The sequence below is a fragment of the Cladophialophora psammophila genome (genome assembly GCF_000585535.1).
Source record: "Cladophialophora psammophila CBS 110553 chromosome Unknown aczJe-supercont1.1, whole genome shotgun sequence".
NCBI classification, from domain to species: Eukaryota; Fungi; Ascomycota; class Eurotiomycetes; order Chaetothyriales; family Herpotrichiellaceae; genus Cladophialophora; species Cladophialophora psammophila.
The window spans coordinates 1104810-1122619 of NW_006912922.1; the positions used below are offsets into that span (position 1 = coordinate 1104810).

The window sequence follows — 17810 nt, forward strand, 5'->3', positions numbered from 1 at the left end:
CAATAGTTGAAGAGACCACTTGTACCACCTGGAAGAGGCGGACTTCGGCGCACGTTGCTCTAACCAGAATTCCCTGGCGCCCCGGCTTGTGCTGTCCTTGGCTTGTCCTTTTGGCGCTTTCCCCGCATCGAGAATCTTGCGCCTTCAAAAGCTCCGATCGACGACGGCAATCAAACTAAAATGGCAGCATTCCGCACAAACTACAACTAGCAGTTCGAGGACAATGGCGACGGCGAGATATTCACGCGGTTTCAACGTCGAAGCGTGTCCTGCAGCTGGTGCCACCTAAATATCTATAGCAATTTACGCGTCTATGTCAACTATGGACAAAGAGGGCAACTGGGGTGGGCCGCTCTGCTGTCGACGCCCTTGGTGATGGGTGGTTATGCCAGAATTCCGCCATTGTGCCGTCGGATCTTGGACCAGCAGAAGCGGCTGCTAGCCTCGGTACATGCAATGCAATCTCGCTGGCAAATGGAACCTTGGATTCCCATGGGGATCAGAGACGACGCCATTTGCGGATTTAGCCATGTTTCCTACACGCTAGCAACCGCTTCTTACAAATGCTCCATGTCCTGCCGTTCCCTAGACGGTACCTTTGCAGTACCCCAGTTGTCTTGGAACTTCACTTTCTACTTCTTTTCCCCGTCTCATCGTGCGCCCTAGAAAGACAGAGCATCGTGGTGTGCTATTGATCGGTATTGCGTTGGTCATGGGTCTTTGTAGTCAATGACTGTCTTGCTGCTTCTGACCCAATTCTCGACGGTTTGACGGAGGAGGAGAGGCAAACCAATATCTCCATCTGTTTGCACATACACCGATCGTCATGTCAGACCCTCGGCATGCTATTTCCAAAACTGGTGGCCATGCCATACCCATTGACGCTCCCACGAGCAAAGAAATCGAGATCGAACAGACAACCATCGTTTCTATACCACCAATAACCCTCACAGATGGGGGTTTCCGGGCATGGCTCCAGGTCATTGGGTGTTTCCTTGTCTTCTTCAATGTCTGGTACGGTGCTCCTATTCTTCGTGGGAAACCAAATTGCTAATTGCAGTTGGTCTCCAGGGGGTTCACCTTTGCATTCGGCCTCTTTCAAAACTATTACGAGACGGGCTTCTTGAAAAGCAGCTCTCCATCCGACATATCCTGGATTGGAACTCTTGCATCCTACCTGTTGATCGTCATGGGCGTCATTTCTGGGCCATTGTTTGACCTCGGTCATTATCGCATTATGCTCTTTGGTGGTGCGACGATGTCATGCTTTGGAATTTTCATGTTAAGTTTGTCGAGCCAATATTACCAGATCATATTAACCCAGGGTATCTGCACCGGCTTGGGCTGTGGCGTGCTTTTTATCCCAGGGATGGCACTTGTCAGCCGTTCATTCAAAGCGCGAAGGGCAATTGCACTGGGCCTCGTTAGTTGCGGCGCACCATTTGGTAGGTGGAAGCTCTGATTCTTGTCAAAAAGGATTCGTGCTTACCGTAAAAAAAAAGGTGGTATCATTTATACCATTGTTTTCCAGCAGCTGATCGACCCCTTGGGTTTTGCTTGGACTGTCAGGGTCATGGGTTTCATCATGCTTGCCTCGTTTCTCCTTGCATTCCCCCTGTTGCTTTGGGGCGCCACCAATATCGGCGACATCAGCTCGGGCACTGCGCGAAAGCTCTTCGACAGAGCAGCTCTTAAGGATCTCGGATTCTGGTGTTATACCTGGACCAACTTCTTCGTGAGTCGTTGGGCCGCCCAAAAAACCATGTCAGTTCACAAAGCTGACTGTCGCAGTTGTTTACCGGCTACCTCGTTCCTTTTTTCTACATACCTAGTTACGCACAGCTTGCACTGGGCACATCGCGAGCTCTAGCGCTTTATTCGGTCGTAATTGCGCAGGGATCTTCGGTGGTGGGCCGAATGATAGCCTCGACCGTTGCACTGCACATAGGTGTGATGATCCCCTGGTTGACATGTGGCTTCGTCTCCGCCATTCTTTGCCTGGCCTGGATAGGCATTAACAGCATAGCTTCCTTCTGCGCTTTTGCCGCCCTTTATGGTGAGACATCCCAACATTCCAACCATTATTCCCACTGTCGTGGTAACAAATAGCGTACAGGCTTCTTCAGCGGCGCTCTCATTCCACTTCCGCCCAGCATATTCCCCGTTGTCTGTCCTGACCCGAAGGTACTGGGGGCCCGGCTTGGTATGGCTCAAGCGATCGGCGCTACCGCTTCTCTCATCGGTAGTCCGATCGCCGGTGCCCTGGTTGGTGACGATGGGCGGCATTATGTCGGACTGCAACTCTTCAGCGGCCTTGTCATGATGGTCGGAACTGTGTTACAACTATGCCTTTGGTTCACCTTGGTAAAGAAGAGAGATTGCAAAATCTTAGTCTAGGGTCATTTCGTCACTGGCTGCCTAAGTCCATGTCTCGAGCCTAAGGTTCCTCATGAACTTTATGAAATTATGGTACCCAGTCGCAACGCCCTCCCAAGACTGAGCCAAACGGGTTCAGATGCCTCACGACATATTACCGAGAAACGCAAAACCCGTGATCTGCATCTCAGCTCAGACGGCGTGCTACATAAATAGCCCACCGCTTTTCGGCCCCAAGCCCTCCTCCGCATGATCATCCCCAGACCAGACGTCAATAAAGGGAAGCGCCTTCCAAAAGATATACATTTTCGCACGGCAAAGCAAGACCGGCTTCTTCTCAGTCTATTTACTTCCAGCAAGATCTACCACCATGCCTCTTGGGCTAGACAACGATGAACTCGAAGCCTTCATTGACATATACAAGCTACGACCAGAGCAAGAGCCCAAGACCGACCCTTCCCATAAATCGCAACCTCCATCAAGTGTTTCTCGCCTACCGTCAACGACAAGACGATCAACGCGACATGATGTGTCACATGTACGAGGAGAAGAGCGAGTAATGGGGGAGTTACAACAACTCAGCCCCGTCGAAGAAGAGCAAACAGACGGTCACTACGGTTCGCGTCTAACCATCGCCACCGCCTCACCACGGCTTAGAGGGAACATCCGTGACCCGAGCGGAGGCAACGGCAATACCACCTCCAGCTGTTTCCCAGGTTTCAACGACGAGATGCGGCCTCGAAAACTCACACACAGCACTTCTCTCCTGACTTTCCCACAAGCTCAGCGGTACCATGCCAATCTAAATCTGCCACTTCAGGACTTGCCCTCCCGGAATATTTGGCGCCGTCAATTCAGTTGGGCAGATGAATTCGAGAAGGAGCTGCGTAACGTCGGCATCAAACACACGTCCAGACCGAAGGCGAGATCTGCTAATAAGTCTCGCCACAGTCTGACTCAATCAGATACATCATCGACGAGTTCGTCGCTACCACAGATTCCAAAATCGACTCCTCTTTTCTGGAGACCAGAGACGTGTGTGCGTTCGCAGGACTCGACCTCCTCAGCTGCAGATGTGGAGAGTGGCAAGAATGCAGAAGACCCCGCTGATATGCGACCGCGGCAGACGTCGAAACAATCTTCTTGCTTTGAACGACTAGTCAAGCGGTTGCAGAGCCGCGGTAGTAACTATGCCGACGCTACTGCTGGCAGCTACGCCGGTCAACACGATGCAAGAGGACACCCAGGGGAGGAAAAGAATTCGAGCGTATGAAAACTGGAAGTCCTCGTCAGAGTTGCCGGGGTCTTGGTACATGGAGAGCGCAACCTTGAGGCTTACCGGTCTGGGTTTGAGTGGTTGTGATTAGAGTGAGGGACGTGTAATGAAGAAGCAGCGCACAAAGGTCACGGGATGGAAAACGAGAATCTTGCATGGCGTATGTCCAGATGCGTATGGCATCTATCAAGATATACATGGAAGTTTTGGGTCTCGAGTTTTATGGTGAGCTAGTTTTACAGGTCCACAGGACAACCCATCAGTGTTTCCACCACGAGGTCAACTGCATATGACGGGAGAAATTTGATATATACAAAAGAAGTCATCCGGTATTTTGGGCGAACAAAAATGCAATCGTGGGCTTTTTGGACGATAAGATGTTCTCCATCCTGTGCACCTGGTGCTGAAGTTTCCATCTGAGGCCGTGATTGTATGATCCAGTGGGGAAGATATTCGCTCGATGGCATGAAAATAGTTTTGAGGGGGCGATTGGGTAACCTCCCTTAGTTGACCGTAAGTGTAGCACTTTGGGACCTTAACCCTCGTAGAGGAAGGTCCCAGTTTCTCGCCTTGGACGGATATAGCACCCCTGTTCGAATGCAAACAAACACAACGAGGAGAGCAGGGCGCTCCGACCGACAGCGTTTCATTTTGGATACTTCTTCCAACCTCGCCCATGGCCTTTTTGCTTCCACTCCCTTATCAACTCGGGCATGCTTTCCATCGCCTTCCTCCTCTTCTCCAGCGTCGCGCCCATTTGTCTCTCCCACTTGTGGCCCTTGACCTTCTGTCCCTCGCCCGTCCCTCTAATCCTCAACCCCCTCTGCAGCAACCGTGTCTCCTTGAACGCGGAGGATTTCCGCCCGGGTGGGAGGAGTTCTTCGATATCGAACTGCTTTGCGAGTCTCACGAGGTCTGCTTGCCGGCGTAGACCGATCTTGGGACCGGCCCAGCGACCGGTCACGAAGTTTTTGCGTGGGAGGAAGGGGTTTGGCGGGAATTTCTGCAGCATACTGGACGCCGATACGGGTGTGGGTGTTGGAGGTGCTGCTTCCTCGGGTGCCACCGCTGTTGATGTTTCCGACGGTGAAGAGGACGCTGTTGTTGATACCGATATAGGCTGTGCAAGGATGCTCGCGACCGGCCGCGAAGGTGGTTGTGAAGAAGATGCTTGGTTCTGTAGCTCGGCGGCTCGTGCGATGGCGGCCTCTTTTGCTTCTCTCCGCGTCAGCGGTATGGTGACGCCCGTGAATTTTGCCGAATAGAGCTGAGGGGGATACCGCGCGAAGAAGTTCCTCAGCCGGAGTGGCAGAGCATTGAGCTCCGCCATGGCCAGGATAACGGGGGGGTCAATGTCAAAGGATGTCGAGGTCGGAGAGACTGAGACAAGAGGGCTTTGTTTCGCCGTTTCTGGGAGAAGGGAACGGGGGTGTGCTGGTCACCTGTTCGATCGTACCTAACTGGTGAAGAGGGTATATTGGTGACTTTGGAGCATCCAAACATTCACCAGGTTGGAAAAAGTTGTTGGAGCACGATTTCTCGACAATCTCCGCAGGCTTGGCGGACGGGAGCCGCTTCTGCTGCTTCAGCCTCTCGCCATTTTTTTCCCACCTCACATGCGTCTTCAGCCCTCCCACTCCATATCGCTATCACATGTTTGCGGAATACCGTCTACTGAATCCTTCCTCCTAAGAGATATCCCTGGATTCACTATTAACTCATTCATCATTGCCTACACCGTCCGAAACGTCCATCTTGCGCTCGACCAGGCTGAGTCCAAATGGACGCCTACGGCGGAAACGATGAAGAGAGCGCCGAGTTGCGGAAGCTCTTGGCCGAGGTGGTATGTGATATCTATGAGACATGGCCATGCTCCTTGACTTACGTTTAGCTTGCAGAACGACGACTCGGACAACTTCGAGAGCTGGGAGAAGCTCGTACGCGCCGCCGAGGCCCTAGAGGGCGGAATCAATAGAAACTCGAGTTCGCAAGCAATCACAGCCGTCCGCAGCGTCTATGACCGCTTCCTCTTAAAATTCCCTCTTTTCTTCGGTTACTGGAAAAAGTATGCCGACCTCGAGTTCTCGATAGCCGGAACCGAGGCCGCCGACATGGTTAGGAACCCCATTGCGAACAAGAAGAGAGACTCGCGTGCTTAAAAGTCGGACAGGTCTACGAACGCGGAATCGCCAGCATCACCAACTCGGTGGATCTGTGGACAAACTACTGCTCATTCAAGACCGAGACAAGCCACGATTCCGATGGCATTCGAGAGTAAGTATGAAACATGTATTCCCTCTTGTCGAGAACCTAAACATAGCATGACACAACTTCATTAGCAGAAGGAGCTGGCGATGAAATTGATGATGATGGCCACCGCAGCTTTGGTGAGCTCATCGTCGCTGTCCTTCCCCTTCCGAGCTTGCTTCTCACTCATCACCAGTCAGGTGCTTTGATTTGATTTGCCCGAGAATTCGGCCTTTGCCCGTCCACCCTTTCTGCAGGACTATTTCAACTTGTTGCAAAAGCAATTGAAGGACTATTATCACGCGTACATTCCCCATCCTCCATGTTTGCTTCCTCCCCCCTCTTCTCCGGGTCCCTCGCAAAGGTATCCTACAGTGAGGCTAACCAGCTGATGACCAGGCTTTTTGAGAGAGGAGCAGTTTGTGTCGGCCTCGACTTTCTCGCTCATCCCTTCTGGGATAAGTACATCGAATTTGAAGAGCGCATGGAAGCATACGACCGAATCTTTGCCATCCTGGGCAGGATCATCCACATACCCATGCATCAATATGCGAGATACTTCGAGAAATACCGGCAGATGGCACAGTCACGCCCGCTTACCGCTATCGCACCTCCGGGTACTCTCACTCAGCTGCAGATGGACATTGAGAACGAAGGCACCGGTTATAAAGCCGGCCGAAGCCAGGCAGAAGTGGAACGAGAGTTGCGAACCCGGATTGACAATTACCACCTCGAGGTCTTCAGGCGGACACAGACCGAGACTACAAAGCGATGGACCTACGAGTCTGAAATCAAACGACCGTATTTCCACGTGACAGATCTAGACGAAGCCCAACTGACAAATTGGCGCAAATATCTCGACTTTGAGGAGTCAGAAGGTGACTACACCCGCATCCAATTTTTATATGAACGTTGCCTGGTCACTTGTGCTCAGCATGATGAATTCTGGTTGAGATACGCCAGGTGGATGCTAGCCCAGCAGGGCAAGGAAGAGGAAGTTCGAAATATCTATCAAAGAGCATCTTGCTTTTATGTCCCAATTGCTCTACCGACAACCAGACTTCAGTACGCATATTTCGAAGAAATGACCGGTCGAGTCGATGTGGCAAAGGATATACACGACGCCATCCTTATCCAATTACCTGGTCACGTCGAGACAATTGTCTCGCTGGCGAACATAAATCGTCGCCATTCAGGCTTGGAGGCTGCTGTCGCTGTGTACCAAAGTCACCTCGAGTCTCCAAGCATTGATTCTGCAGCCAAAGCTGCTCTCGTGGCGGAATGGGCGAAACTCCTTTGGAAGGTCAAGGGCTCGCCGGAAGAAGCTCGCCAGGTTTTCCAGAAAAACCAACATTGGTACCTCGAGAGCCCCGCTTTCTGGACCAGCTACCTTCGGTTTGAAATTGATCAACCCACAAGTAGTGAGACGGAACAACAGCACTACGATCAGATCCGACGGGTCGTGGACGAGATCCTCGGCAAGAGCGTTCTCCCAGAGCCCACCGTTCAAGAGCTGGTCACCACTTACATGAAGTACCTGCTTGAGAGAGGCACCAAAGATGCTGCCAAGGAGTATATGAATCTCGACCGCGAAATTAATGGGCCAACCTCGGTCCAGAAATTATCCAAGGGGAATCCCGAGACGAGCAAGACGCTTGGAGTCGTTAATGGACAGGTATGTTATCTTCAGTCATTCTCACCGGCGCCCACTAATTGACCACGTCGACAGCCTCTTCCAATCCGATACCCCTGATTATGCGATGGCAAATGTACGATGCAGCGACAGTCTTGCTACGAAGGAACGGCTCACTGAATCTCCCATCATATGGTTGTCGGAGGCGGGGGAAAGGGAAAGTGCATAACGATTCGTCTTCCGCCTGGTGGAAGATTGCTGCATTGACATGGCTGAGCGATGGCTTTTGATTGAGAGGAGATACCTCTCTGTACACAGATTCAATGTCGATATTTCACTGAATGCAGCCCTTCCTCATTAATTTACTTCCATCCTTCTTTGTCGTTGACTCCTGCAGTGACCTAGTCGGTCCTTTCCGCGACGCTTTGACGTCCGCACGTCTTTCCCTTTTTGTTGACACCAGTTGCTCCTTCACTATCTCTCAGTTAGGCGATCGACTGTACCCTGAAAGGTGGTGACCTCCGTCATTCAACTCAGTATACTCTTAGAATAGTTAACACATAGCGATGGCATGCTATCTAGCTACGTAATTTTTAATTGACCTATGATTAAACCTTCGCTTCGTATGCAGTATTCATTGGAGATTAATATTAGCGAAGTTGTGGGGTCTCCATGTCATTAGCACACCCATGGCACACCACTAACCGACTAGGGCGGTGCTAGTAGGACCGCACTTCGCAGCCCTATTCTACGAGTACGGATGACTGCTTGTTAAAATCTTTACTTTGATCAGAAGAGACAGCCACAATGTCATGGCATCCAAATCCCAAAACGCCATGTTCGAACTCAACTCCGGAGCCGCATGGCTACTGGGCCGACCCAACAAAACTGTCGACAACGGCGGGGACCTATCTTGAGCGTCCGTGAGGATGTTCCGTTTTGCGCAGTTGGCCTCAAGGAGATCACGTCGATGAGCCTTTTACCAGGGAATCTGGGCATCAGAACAGCTAAGCATTATGTTCCAGGTCGGCCTAAATGCACCGACATATAGGTATCTAGCTTTGCGATGGCGACTATGGAAGACAAGCACGACAAAGGATTGTTTCGAACATACCACCGCTGCGACTAGCAAATGCACTCCGAGCGAAGGAGCATGCTGGACGCTCTTCAGTCCAGGTTAGCCACTGCAATGCCTTTTCATGGCCCAGACTCAAACCGTGGAGCCTGTATAGAAGCAATCTCATCCGTCGCGTCTATGGCGAAGCTGGCTCAATCCGACGCCGACCGAGATATTACGGCCGTTGGCATATGGGTTGCGGATTCGCCATTGGACAAGTCGAATGTCCGGGAATGTGACGAACGGAATTCAGAATGAATCATCCCGACATTGACAAGGATGAGCTCAAGGTCTAAACCTCCATTCACGAGATGAGGGCGTCAGAGTACTGGTTTCATCGTTTGGAGCGACGCAGTGTGCGCTATGAATCCATCTCCACGACCTAAGTGGCTTCGGCACTTGAGTTGACGATATCATTTGATTTTGCCTGGAAGATTTCAATTGGTCGACGTCGCCGTGTCAAGCTTCAAGCTGCTCCTGTAGGTACGTACGTATCTCTCTCAAGCACAAAGTTTGTCCATCTGGGTACTTACATACCCAGCGCACGCGGACCACTGCTGTTCAAAAGGGCAGGATCAGTAGCAAGAAGCACATCTCCAGTCTTTCATTCTGCGGATTGCCCTTGCTCAACCGCCGTCATTCTCTGGACCGACCAACATGCCGTTCCCGTACAAGAAAGTGGTCGTCGTCGGAGCGACGAGTGGTATGAGGATTCGTTATTTTGAACTCCACCAAGCAGTACCACTAACGGGATAGGCATTGGCGAGGCGCTGGCCAAACGACTAGTCGAGGATGGCTCCTCTGTGGTCGCTGTTGGCCGGCGCAAGGAGAACCTCGAGGCGCTCGTCCAGCAGTATGGCCACGAAAAGGTCCAGGCCGTGCCCTTCGACATTACCAATCTCGCATCCATCCCAAACTTTGCCACAAACATCACCCACGCTCACCCCGATGTTGACTGTATCATTTTGAATTCGGGCATTCAGAGGAAGTCGGACTTTAGGAACCCTGGTTCCATCGATGTGGATGTCCTCAATCTCGAATTCACCACCAATTACCTTTCTCAGCTCGCACTGACCAAGGCTTTCTTACCAGATCTGCAGAAAAAGGATGCAGAGAGTGCCTTGATATTTGTCACGTCACAACTCGCTCTGGTGCCAATGCCTATATGTGCAAATTATTGTGCTTCCAAGGCGGCCTTGCATCAATTTATCCTCTGCCTGCGCCAACAATTGAAGGGCTCCAACATCAAGGTGGTCGAACTGATGCCACCTGCGGTGCAGACGGAGCTCCATGACGAAAAGCACCAACCGCATATCAAGAACGGCAGATCGATTGGAATGCCCCTTGACGAGTTCGCGGAGAAGGTTTGTTTCCAGCTCCCAGAGGTCGTCAATGGTGGCGGCGACTGACTGCAATGTTGCAGGCATATGCTGGATTGGCTAGTGGACGGGAGCAGGTGCCCATTGGCACTGCAGAGCGAGCGTTCGACGCTTTAGAGCCCAGACGACAGGACATGTTTACACAACTGATGAAAGCCATGAGTTCGATACCACAGATGACAAACGGGGCTGTCCAATTGTGAGATATGAAAATGAATATTATCAATCATAGAAGACGCATTGACACCTCTTGGAGTAGGGGGGCAGAGCGAATAGAACATCCAAATGATAGTCAACCCCTATTTCGTCCATGACAGGCGACTGCAACGACTCGCCGCATGGAGCTGGCACGGTTCCTCAAGCAGGGAAGCAACCGATCTAGATTCTTCGGGGGCCAGATTGTCTCAGCAAGCGACGATGGCGGCTCCCGAAGATGACGGTGACATGGCAGTTGACGCTAGGAGAGGCTGACGAACCTCCATATTTTTGGACTTCAGCCACCGACTAGTCTCTACTGGTGGAGCTATTCCGAGGCTGTTCAAGAGGGAGCAACCTCGCATAAACTCGCCTGGGAGGGTAGCCTGTTTGGTCCATATCAGCTCGCAGAATCGAGTTAGGCTCATGCAGAGCGAGGCCTTTGGTTATACGCAAAATTCTCCGTAGACACTACAGACCAGAGTAATACGATGACTTAGCGAAGGCTGATTGATATGTCCGGTTTGCAGCTAAATATGACGGGACCTGTGGTGGCAGTACGAGGGATCCCGGGTGCTTCCAAGCAGATGCTCCGCGACCGTGGCACCAGCAAGAGGGGTTGAGGCTATAGCAGACGGTGTTTCACCACCAACGGACAAGCATGGTCGAATCTGGATAGCTACTTATGGCGGAGTGAATGGGTTATTGAAAGCTTGGGTAGAGGTGTGCTCTGCACAGCCTGCACGGGCCCCGCTCAAGGAAATATGCGCTGGGTGCTTTGATTGCTTGTTTCTCGAGCGAATTGTTCCTGCCAAGGGGCATATTTGGGCGTTGCCGTGCCAGTGATGGTGGGTGGGCATGGGCGGTGGGCAGCAGACAGAGGGCAGCGGGCAATCCTCGTGGGCAATACCTTCCTAGGCAGTACGAGGTAGTAGGTAGGTACTTCGGTAGGTATACCAACCTATGAGGGTCCCCCCCCAACCGCCACCACAGCTACTACGAATTACCTCGTACACATGATCGAGCTTACCACCTCCCCACTGAGCCACCAAGTGGAGGCCAAAAGGTAGTAGCTACTTAAGGGGGCAAAAGGACCCTGCGTGTTACGTCTTCGTGCTACTTGCTCGGTGCCTGCTACTGGGCCACATGCGGCTGGCGAGCGAGCCGAGTTGAGCTTAGCTGCTGCTGCTGGCTGTTGTCGCCCTGGTCACTGGGGTGCGCCTCTGATGCGCGTTCCGTGTCCGAGACTTGCATGCAGCTTTGTTCGGTCGAGGTTTGAATTTCAGCCCTGACCTGGATACCGCTGATTTGGACGTCAGCAACCGATTCCACGGTGCTACAACTATTTTGCTGATTGTTTCCTTCCAGCTGATCCATCCCTACATATCTCTCTCTCTCTCTCTCTATCAGTCTCTTGCTCTTCCTCACCCTCAAAACCCTCCCTTCCGGCTCGCCTCAGATCCATCGTTGCTCGCAGTCCTGCCTTGACCGCCCCTCCTTTATTGTCCTCAGAAAAGCCTATCCTTTCCTTTGTCCTTGACAGGACCACAACCTTACTACAACCAAGGCTGGCAGCGCTTTGTGACACTCTCTTCTGTTTTCGCCTCGGGTGAAACCAATCTCTTCAAACATACGCTGAATCGTCGTCAACATGTGGTTCGTATACCCTCCTGCCATTGGGCAATGTTGAGGGTGAGTGCTGACATGGCATCAGTGGCATCTTTGGCTACATCAATTACTTGGTCGAGAAGGACCGCAGATTCATTCTTGACACTTTGCTCAATGGTATGTCGTGCCTTGCAAGGCCCCAAGCAGTCACTCAGTTCAGTCATCTAACATGGTCTTGTTCAGGTCTCGCCCGTCTCGAATACCGAGGCTACGACTCCGCCGGTCTGGCTATCGACGGCGACAAGAAAAATGAGGTCTTTGCATTCAAAGAGGTGGGAAAGGTGGCCAAGCTCCGAGAGATGGTGGAGAAGTCTGGCGTCGATATGACCAAAGTCTTTGACTCTCACTGCGGTATTGCTCACACTCGATGGGCTACCCACGGCCAGCCTTCCAGGCTCAACTGCCATCCTCACAGGTTAGTCCAGCAACCACCTCACACGGGAACGATCCATCTTTAACCAATCGCAGATCTGATCCCAAGTGGGAATTTGCTGTTGTCCACAATGGTATCATCACAAACTACAAGGAACTGAAGGCCTTGCTCGAGGGCAAGGGCTTCAAATTCGAGACCGATACCGACACCGAGTGCATTGCGAAGCTTGCCAAGTACCTCTATGACCAGCACCCTGACATTGATTTCACCACTCTCGGCAAGGCCATTATCAAAGAGCTCCAGGGAGCCTTCGGTCTGCTCATGAAATCCGTCCACTACCCTCACGAATGCATTGCGGCTCGGAAAGGCTCACCTCTGGTCGTGGGAGTCAAGACGGCCAAGAAGATGAAGGTCGACTTTGTGGACGTAGAGTACTCTGAAGATGGTGGTGCCTTGGCTGCTGAGATCGCAAACCACAATGTTGCAGTCAAGAAGTCTACCGCGGGTCTTTTATCGCCCGGTGGCCTGCTGGCCCCTCCTGACAAGTCTCTCCTCCACCGGTCGCAGTCCAGAGCATTCTTGTCGGACGACGGCATGCCTCAACCTGCTGAATTCTTCCTCTCGTCCGATGCTTCGGCCCTGGTTGAGCACACCAAGAAAGTTTTGTATCTTGAGGACGACGACATTGCCCACATCCACGATGGCCAACTCAACATTCACAGACTGACCAAAGATGACGGTACTAGCAATGTGCGTGCTATTCAGACCATCGAGCTTGAGCTTCAAGAGATTATGAAGGGCAAATTCGACCACTTCATGCAAAAGGAAATCTTTGAGCAGCCCGAATCGGTTGTCAACACAATGCGTGGTCGTTTGGATGTTGCAAACAAGACTGTCACCTTGGGAGGTCTCAGACAATACATGAGCACCATCCGAAGATGCAGAAGACTCATCTTCATCGCTTGTGGCACCAGCTACCATTCCTGCATGGCTGTCCGAGGTGCCTTTGAGGAGCTTACTGAGATCCCAATTTCGGTCGAGTTGGCTTCAGACTTTCTCGACAGACAAGCACCTGTCTTCCGGGACGATACCTGCGTGTTCGTGTCACAGTCCGGAGAGACTGCAGATTCGCTAATGGCTCTTCGATACTGTTTGGAGCGTGGTGCGCTTACCGTGGGAATTGTCAACGTGGTCGGCTCGTCCATCTCGATGCTCACCCACTGTGGTGTCCACATCAACGCCGGACCTGAAATTGGCGTCGCCTCGACCAAGGCTTACACTTCCCAGTTTGTGGCCATGATCATGTTTGCCTTGTCCCTGAGCGAGGACCGTGCCTCCAAGGCTCAGCGCCGCCACGAGATTATCGACGGCCTGGCCAAGGTCAGCGAGCAATTCCGGCAAATCCTCAAGCTCAACGACTCGATCAAGGAAATGTGCGCCAAATTCCTACAGAACCAGAAATCTTTGTTGCTGCTCGGCCGAGGCAGTCAATATTCAACCGCTTTGGAAGGTGCTTTGAAAATCAAGGAAATTTCATATCTCCACTGTGAAGCCGTTATGTCTGGAGAGCTCAAGCATGGTGTTTTGGCGCTTGTCGATGAAAACTTGCCCATCATTATGATCCTTACTAGAGACGACATCTTCCCCAAGTCATTGAACGCCTATCAGCAAGGTAAGGACTACCTTCATTTCTCACCTATGGTCATAGCTAACAACTTGTCAGTGATTGCTCGTGCCGGTCGACCTATTGTCATTTGCAACCAGGACGATCCAGAATTCCCACCTTCCAAGACCGAGCGCATTGAGGTGCCAAAGACTGTCGACTGCTTGCAAGGCTTGTTAAACGTCATTCCATTGCAGCTGATTGCCTACTGGCTTGCCGTTGCTGAGGGATTGAACGTCGATTTCCCGCGTAATCTGGCGAAGTCTGTCACCGTTGAGTAAAGCTGGTTTGCGGGGAGGGCTTCTGGCCTCTGCGTATAGTGCTTGTCTGCACTATGAAGGATCATCTTAGGAAAGGATCTGGGAGCGGCCATAGGAAGAAAGGTTGCTTGTAGGACGTACATGAGCTTCTGGTAGAGTACTCTAAGAAGAATAAGAACAACAAATTTCTTTGCTTGTTCTTCCTGTTTTTTTGCTCCTGCGTTGAGGTCCCCTTCACACCACTCAGAGGTGTTGAAAGTCTGCTGCGACCGTGAGGCTGAGATCGCAAGGCTGAGTTGGAGAAATTTGGAGAAGTCTCTTGACGTCTTGCAGCTTCGCATTTCAAGTTGAACTGACCGATGCCAATTTGTTCCGAAGGCTCTTTTGTCATTTCGAGATTCTCACATGGAAAGCGATGCCTCTAGATGAGTCAATGGCGGCCGAAGCTGTGCGCCCACAGGATGAAAATGCAGTGGCCGTCCGTCGCAGACACACTTCGTCTCCTCCCACGGCGCGACAATCGTTCTCTATTGCGCCCCATAACGTCTTCCTGTTCCTAGTTGGATTTCGGGTGGTCAACGCTTTGACGACAAGGACGTTCTTTCAACCAGATGAATACTTTCAAGCGTTGGAGCCAGCATGGCAGTGGGCGTTTGGAGAAGGCGCAGGAGCATGGATAACATGGGTGCGATAACAGAAACGCGGCACACAGCAGCGAAGGAAAGAAGCTCATGAAGGACAACAGGAGTGGAAGAACCATCTGCGATCTGCAATACACCCTGCAATCTTCGGACTCTGTTACCAACTAGCGGACTCCGTTGCCGAGCACCTGATGCTGCAGAACCCTATGCGCTCGGAGGTCCTGCTTGCTGCTCCCAAGACCTTGCAGGCCATCTTTGCCGCGACGGCGGATTTCTACACCTGGAGACTTGCATCCTCGGTTTATGGAGACGGCTCGACGGCATCTCTGGCAACTCTTCTCTTGACTGTCGTTAGCCCGTGGCAATGGTTTTGTTCGACACGAACATTCTCAAATTCGCTGGAAACGACCTTGACGATTATCGCGCTATATAATTGGCCCTGGAATCGGACTCTGCCACACGATGGAAACGACGATGCACTCAAAACCAAGCAGGAGAAGAAGAGAATCCTCACTCAAGACAATTCTACAACCGAAAAAGCTTCTGCAGACGAGGTGACACGCCTCAGGAGAGCGTTGCTCTGTGCTGCAGTGGCTACAATCCTGCGGCCCACGAATATTCTCATTTGGATGATCCTCACATTTCTCACATTCGTTCGGGACTGGAATTCGATAGGCCTCAACTGGGTGGAATGTATTGTGTTCTTCCGCGAAACAGTTCTCTGTGGGGGCATTATTTTACTCTCTTCAGCCATACTTGATCGGATATGCTACGATGCATGGGTCTTCCCACCCTTGAATTTCCTCCGGATCAATGTCGTTCAATCGTTGGCAACATTCTACGGTAATAACGATTGGCATTACTACGTCTCTCAGGGGTATCCTCTGCTCCTTACGACGGCGCTACCGTTTACAATGATCGGATTGTTTCGAGTCTTGAGCTCCTCGAAAGATCCGTCTTTTGCCCAAACACCTCCAGCAGGCCGCAATGCACTCTATTCTTTATCCATCACATGTCTTCTCGTCCCAGCGGCCTTCTCAGTCATCGCACATAAGGAGGTGCGCTTCATCTATCCCTTATTGCCGGCTCTGCATACTTTGACCGCCCTGCCGCTAGCGTCCTTCTTCCACCCATTAACAAGTCGTTCCCCATCGTTACACCTTGCAAAACGACTGTTACTCTTCCTCATCTTGTCCTTGAATTTCACGATATCATTCTACACCACACAAATCCACAACTCCGGCATCATTGGCCTGACCGATTATTTGCGCCACGAATTCGAAATGGTTTATCTCGACTCTCCCATGCCCTTGAGCATGACGGTCGGCATGCTCATGCCCTGCCACTCCACCCCCTGGCGCTCTCATTTACAATATCCCCCGTCCTCGACGCATCCGGGAATCCGAGCCTGGGCATTAACATGCGAACCACCGCTCAACCTAAATGCAACCGAGAAATCCAGCTATCTAGACGAGGCAGACCAGTTCTACGCCAACCCGTCGATTTGGATAAAGAAACACATGTCCCGCTATCCTCCACACCACAAAGGTAACACTCAACCAGCTGGCTCGGTCTCAGGAATCTTCGCCGCCCACAGTCAACATGGGAAAATTGACACCATCCCCCGAGACATCCTTGAAAGCGAACGCGCGGAGCAATTCTGGCGTGGCGGCAGCGGTCAAGGTCGAAAGCCGTGGCCGGATTATCTCGTTTTCTTCGCCCAACTGGAACCGACCTTACAAGTGGTCTTACGAGGAAGCGGGTACGGCCAGTGCAAACGGCTATTCAACTCTCACTGGCACGATGACCGGAGGAGGCAGGGCGATGTGGTTGTGTGGTGTCTCGACCCAGCGAAACAGAGGGAACCGAAGACGACCCTACAAGGGGGGAATGTCGGATCACGGACCGTTGGAATGGAGGAAATCGAAGACGCGATTCACGACCCTGATACCGGTACGGGGAGGATAGGGCAGAAGGTGCTGGGCGGTGGCGCGAAGACCAGGAAGGCAAAGGAGGATCACCGGGAAACGGACAGAACGAGGACGAGGGTCGTAGAGAAACCTTTCTGGAAAGTCCGAGAGCCAGACGACTGACTGACTTGACTGACTGGTTAGATAGGTTCGTTAGTTAGTTGATCTGACAATCTATACGTCCTCACCGTCCTGGATCAAGAGGTCACTTGTTGTAAATAGATATCTTCTCCTCTATTACTCTACTCTTCTTTAGCACATGGACTGAAAAGACACACATGTGTCCTCGATTTCTTATTGATACAGGCACTGCTACCGCAGCCAGTCAATTCTTCCATTCGTTTTCTTCGTCCGCTGGATATTGCCGTTTGATTTGACTCGAAGCGACGCGATTAATACGAGATACAGAGAGGCTACATCCAGGTTCTTACACTGCACAGCTGTATCATTTTACCACGTCCCACCCTTGTTTCCCCCCTAGTTAAAAAAAAAAAGGAACCACCAATTGCATCCATTGACTAGTAACGCCCGGTGGGGGGCTGCCCTTAGTGTGCCGATGGCATATAAGTCAGGCATATCGCAAATGAGGGTGAACAGGCTATTCTTCTTCGTCGGCTGCAGCTGCTACTGCTGCTACTGCTGCTACCGCTGCTGCTTAAACCGCCTGCCTCGCTCCTGGAGCGTCCGGTGTGGTGGTGTTTGGAACCATCCACGCCCCTCGAACTTCGCAGCTGATCCTTCAACAATCAACAGCTGTCATTTTGACAGGTAACTGAGTGCCCCCAGTTCTCTTGTCATCTCGAAAACCACGCAGCTAACTCTCGGGCTCCCTCTCCCTGTCTCTGTGCCAGCTCAACCTCCAACAACCCCTAACACTTTGAGCGACGAGGCGGCGCGGGGACCTTTTGTCTTCGCGCACCCGCCATTCAACGGTACTGATATGATCGTCGCATAACTCATGATGCGTCCTCCCACGGCTCTCCAGACCTAGAACGAGGCATTCCAAGTGGAG

The 17810-nt window shown here is 51.8% G+C and overlaps 7 protein-coding genes across 7 annotated transcripts; 6 read left to right on the forward strand and 1 right to left on the reverse strand.

The window, feature by feature from the left end:
- Positions 1–826: 826 nt before the first annotated feature.
- On the forward strand, positions 827–2397 carry A1O5_00388 (uncharacterized protein; the record flags this gene model as incomplete). Its single annotated transcript, XM_007741007.1, has 5 exons — positions 827–1014; positions 1072–1445; positions 1503–1735; positions 1792–2056; positions 2117–2397. The coding sequence occupies 5 exons, from the start codon at positions 827–829 to the stop codon at positions 2395–2397; spliced, it is 1341 nt and encodes a 446-aa protein (XP_007739197.1).
- Positions 2398–2746: 349 nt separating this feature from the next.
- A1O5_00389 (uncharacterized protein) lies at positions 2747–3649 on the forward strand (the record flags this gene model as incomplete). The annotated part of the gene is made up of 1 exon (XM_007741008.1): positions 2747–3649. One exon carries the CDS (start codon positions 2747–2749, stop codon positions 3647–3649), a length of 903 nt encoding a protein of 300 aa, XP_007739198.1.
- A 649-nt stretch (positions 3650–4298) lies between these two features.
- Positions 4299–4982, reverse strand: A1O5_00390 (uncharacterized protein; the record flags this gene model as incomplete). Its single annotated transcript, XM_007741009.1, has 1 exon — positions 4299–4982. The coding sequence occupies one exon, from the start codon at positions 4980–4982 to the stop codon at positions 4299–4301; it is 684 nt and encodes a 227-aa protein (XP_007739199.1).
- A 450-nt stretch (positions 4983–5432) lies between these two features.
- A1O5_00391 (uncharacterized protein) lies at positions 5433–7652 on the forward strand (the record flags this gene model as incomplete). The annotated part of the gene is made up of 5 exons (XM_007741010.1): positions 5433–5495; positions 5551–5766; positions 5823–5926; positions 6299–7574; positions 7629–7652. 5 exons carry the CDS (start codon positions 5433–5435, stop codon positions 7650–7652), a joined length of 1683 nt encoding a protein of 560 aa, XP_007739200.1.
- Positions 7653–9306: 1654 nt separating this feature from the next.
- A1O5_00392 (uncharacterized protein) lies at positions 9307–10231 on the forward strand (the record flags this gene model as incomplete). The annotated part of the gene is made up of 3 exons (XM_007741011.1): positions 9307–9352; positions 9406–10013; positions 10073–10231. 3 exons carry the CDS (start codon positions 9307–9309, stop codon positions 10229–10231), a joined length of 813 nt encoding a protein of 270 aa, XP_007739201.1.
- Positions 10232–11874: 1643 nt separating this feature from the next.
- On the forward strand, positions 11875–14208 carry A1O5_00393 (glucosamine-fructose-6-phosphate aminotransferase; the record flags this gene model as incomplete). The annotated part of the gene is made up of 5 exons (XM_007741012.1): positions 11875–11879; positions 11938–12008; positions 12075–12306; positions 12360–13936; positions 13988–14208. The coding sequence occupies 5 exons, from the start codon at positions 11875–11877 to the stop codon at positions 14206–14208; spliced, it is 2106 nt and encodes a 701-aa protein (XP_007739202.1).
- A 412-nt stretch (positions 14209–14620) lies between these two features.
- A1O5_00394 (uncharacterized protein) lies at positions 14621–16921 on the forward strand (the record flags this gene model as incomplete). The annotated part of the gene is made up of 2 exons (XM_007741013.1): positions 14621–14872; positions 14933–16921. The coding sequence occupies 2 exons, from the start codon at positions 14621–14623 to the stop codon at positions 16919–16921; spliced, it is 2241 nt and encodes a 746-aa protein (XP_007739203.1).
- Between the last annotated feature and the right edge of the window lie 889 nt (positions 16922–17810).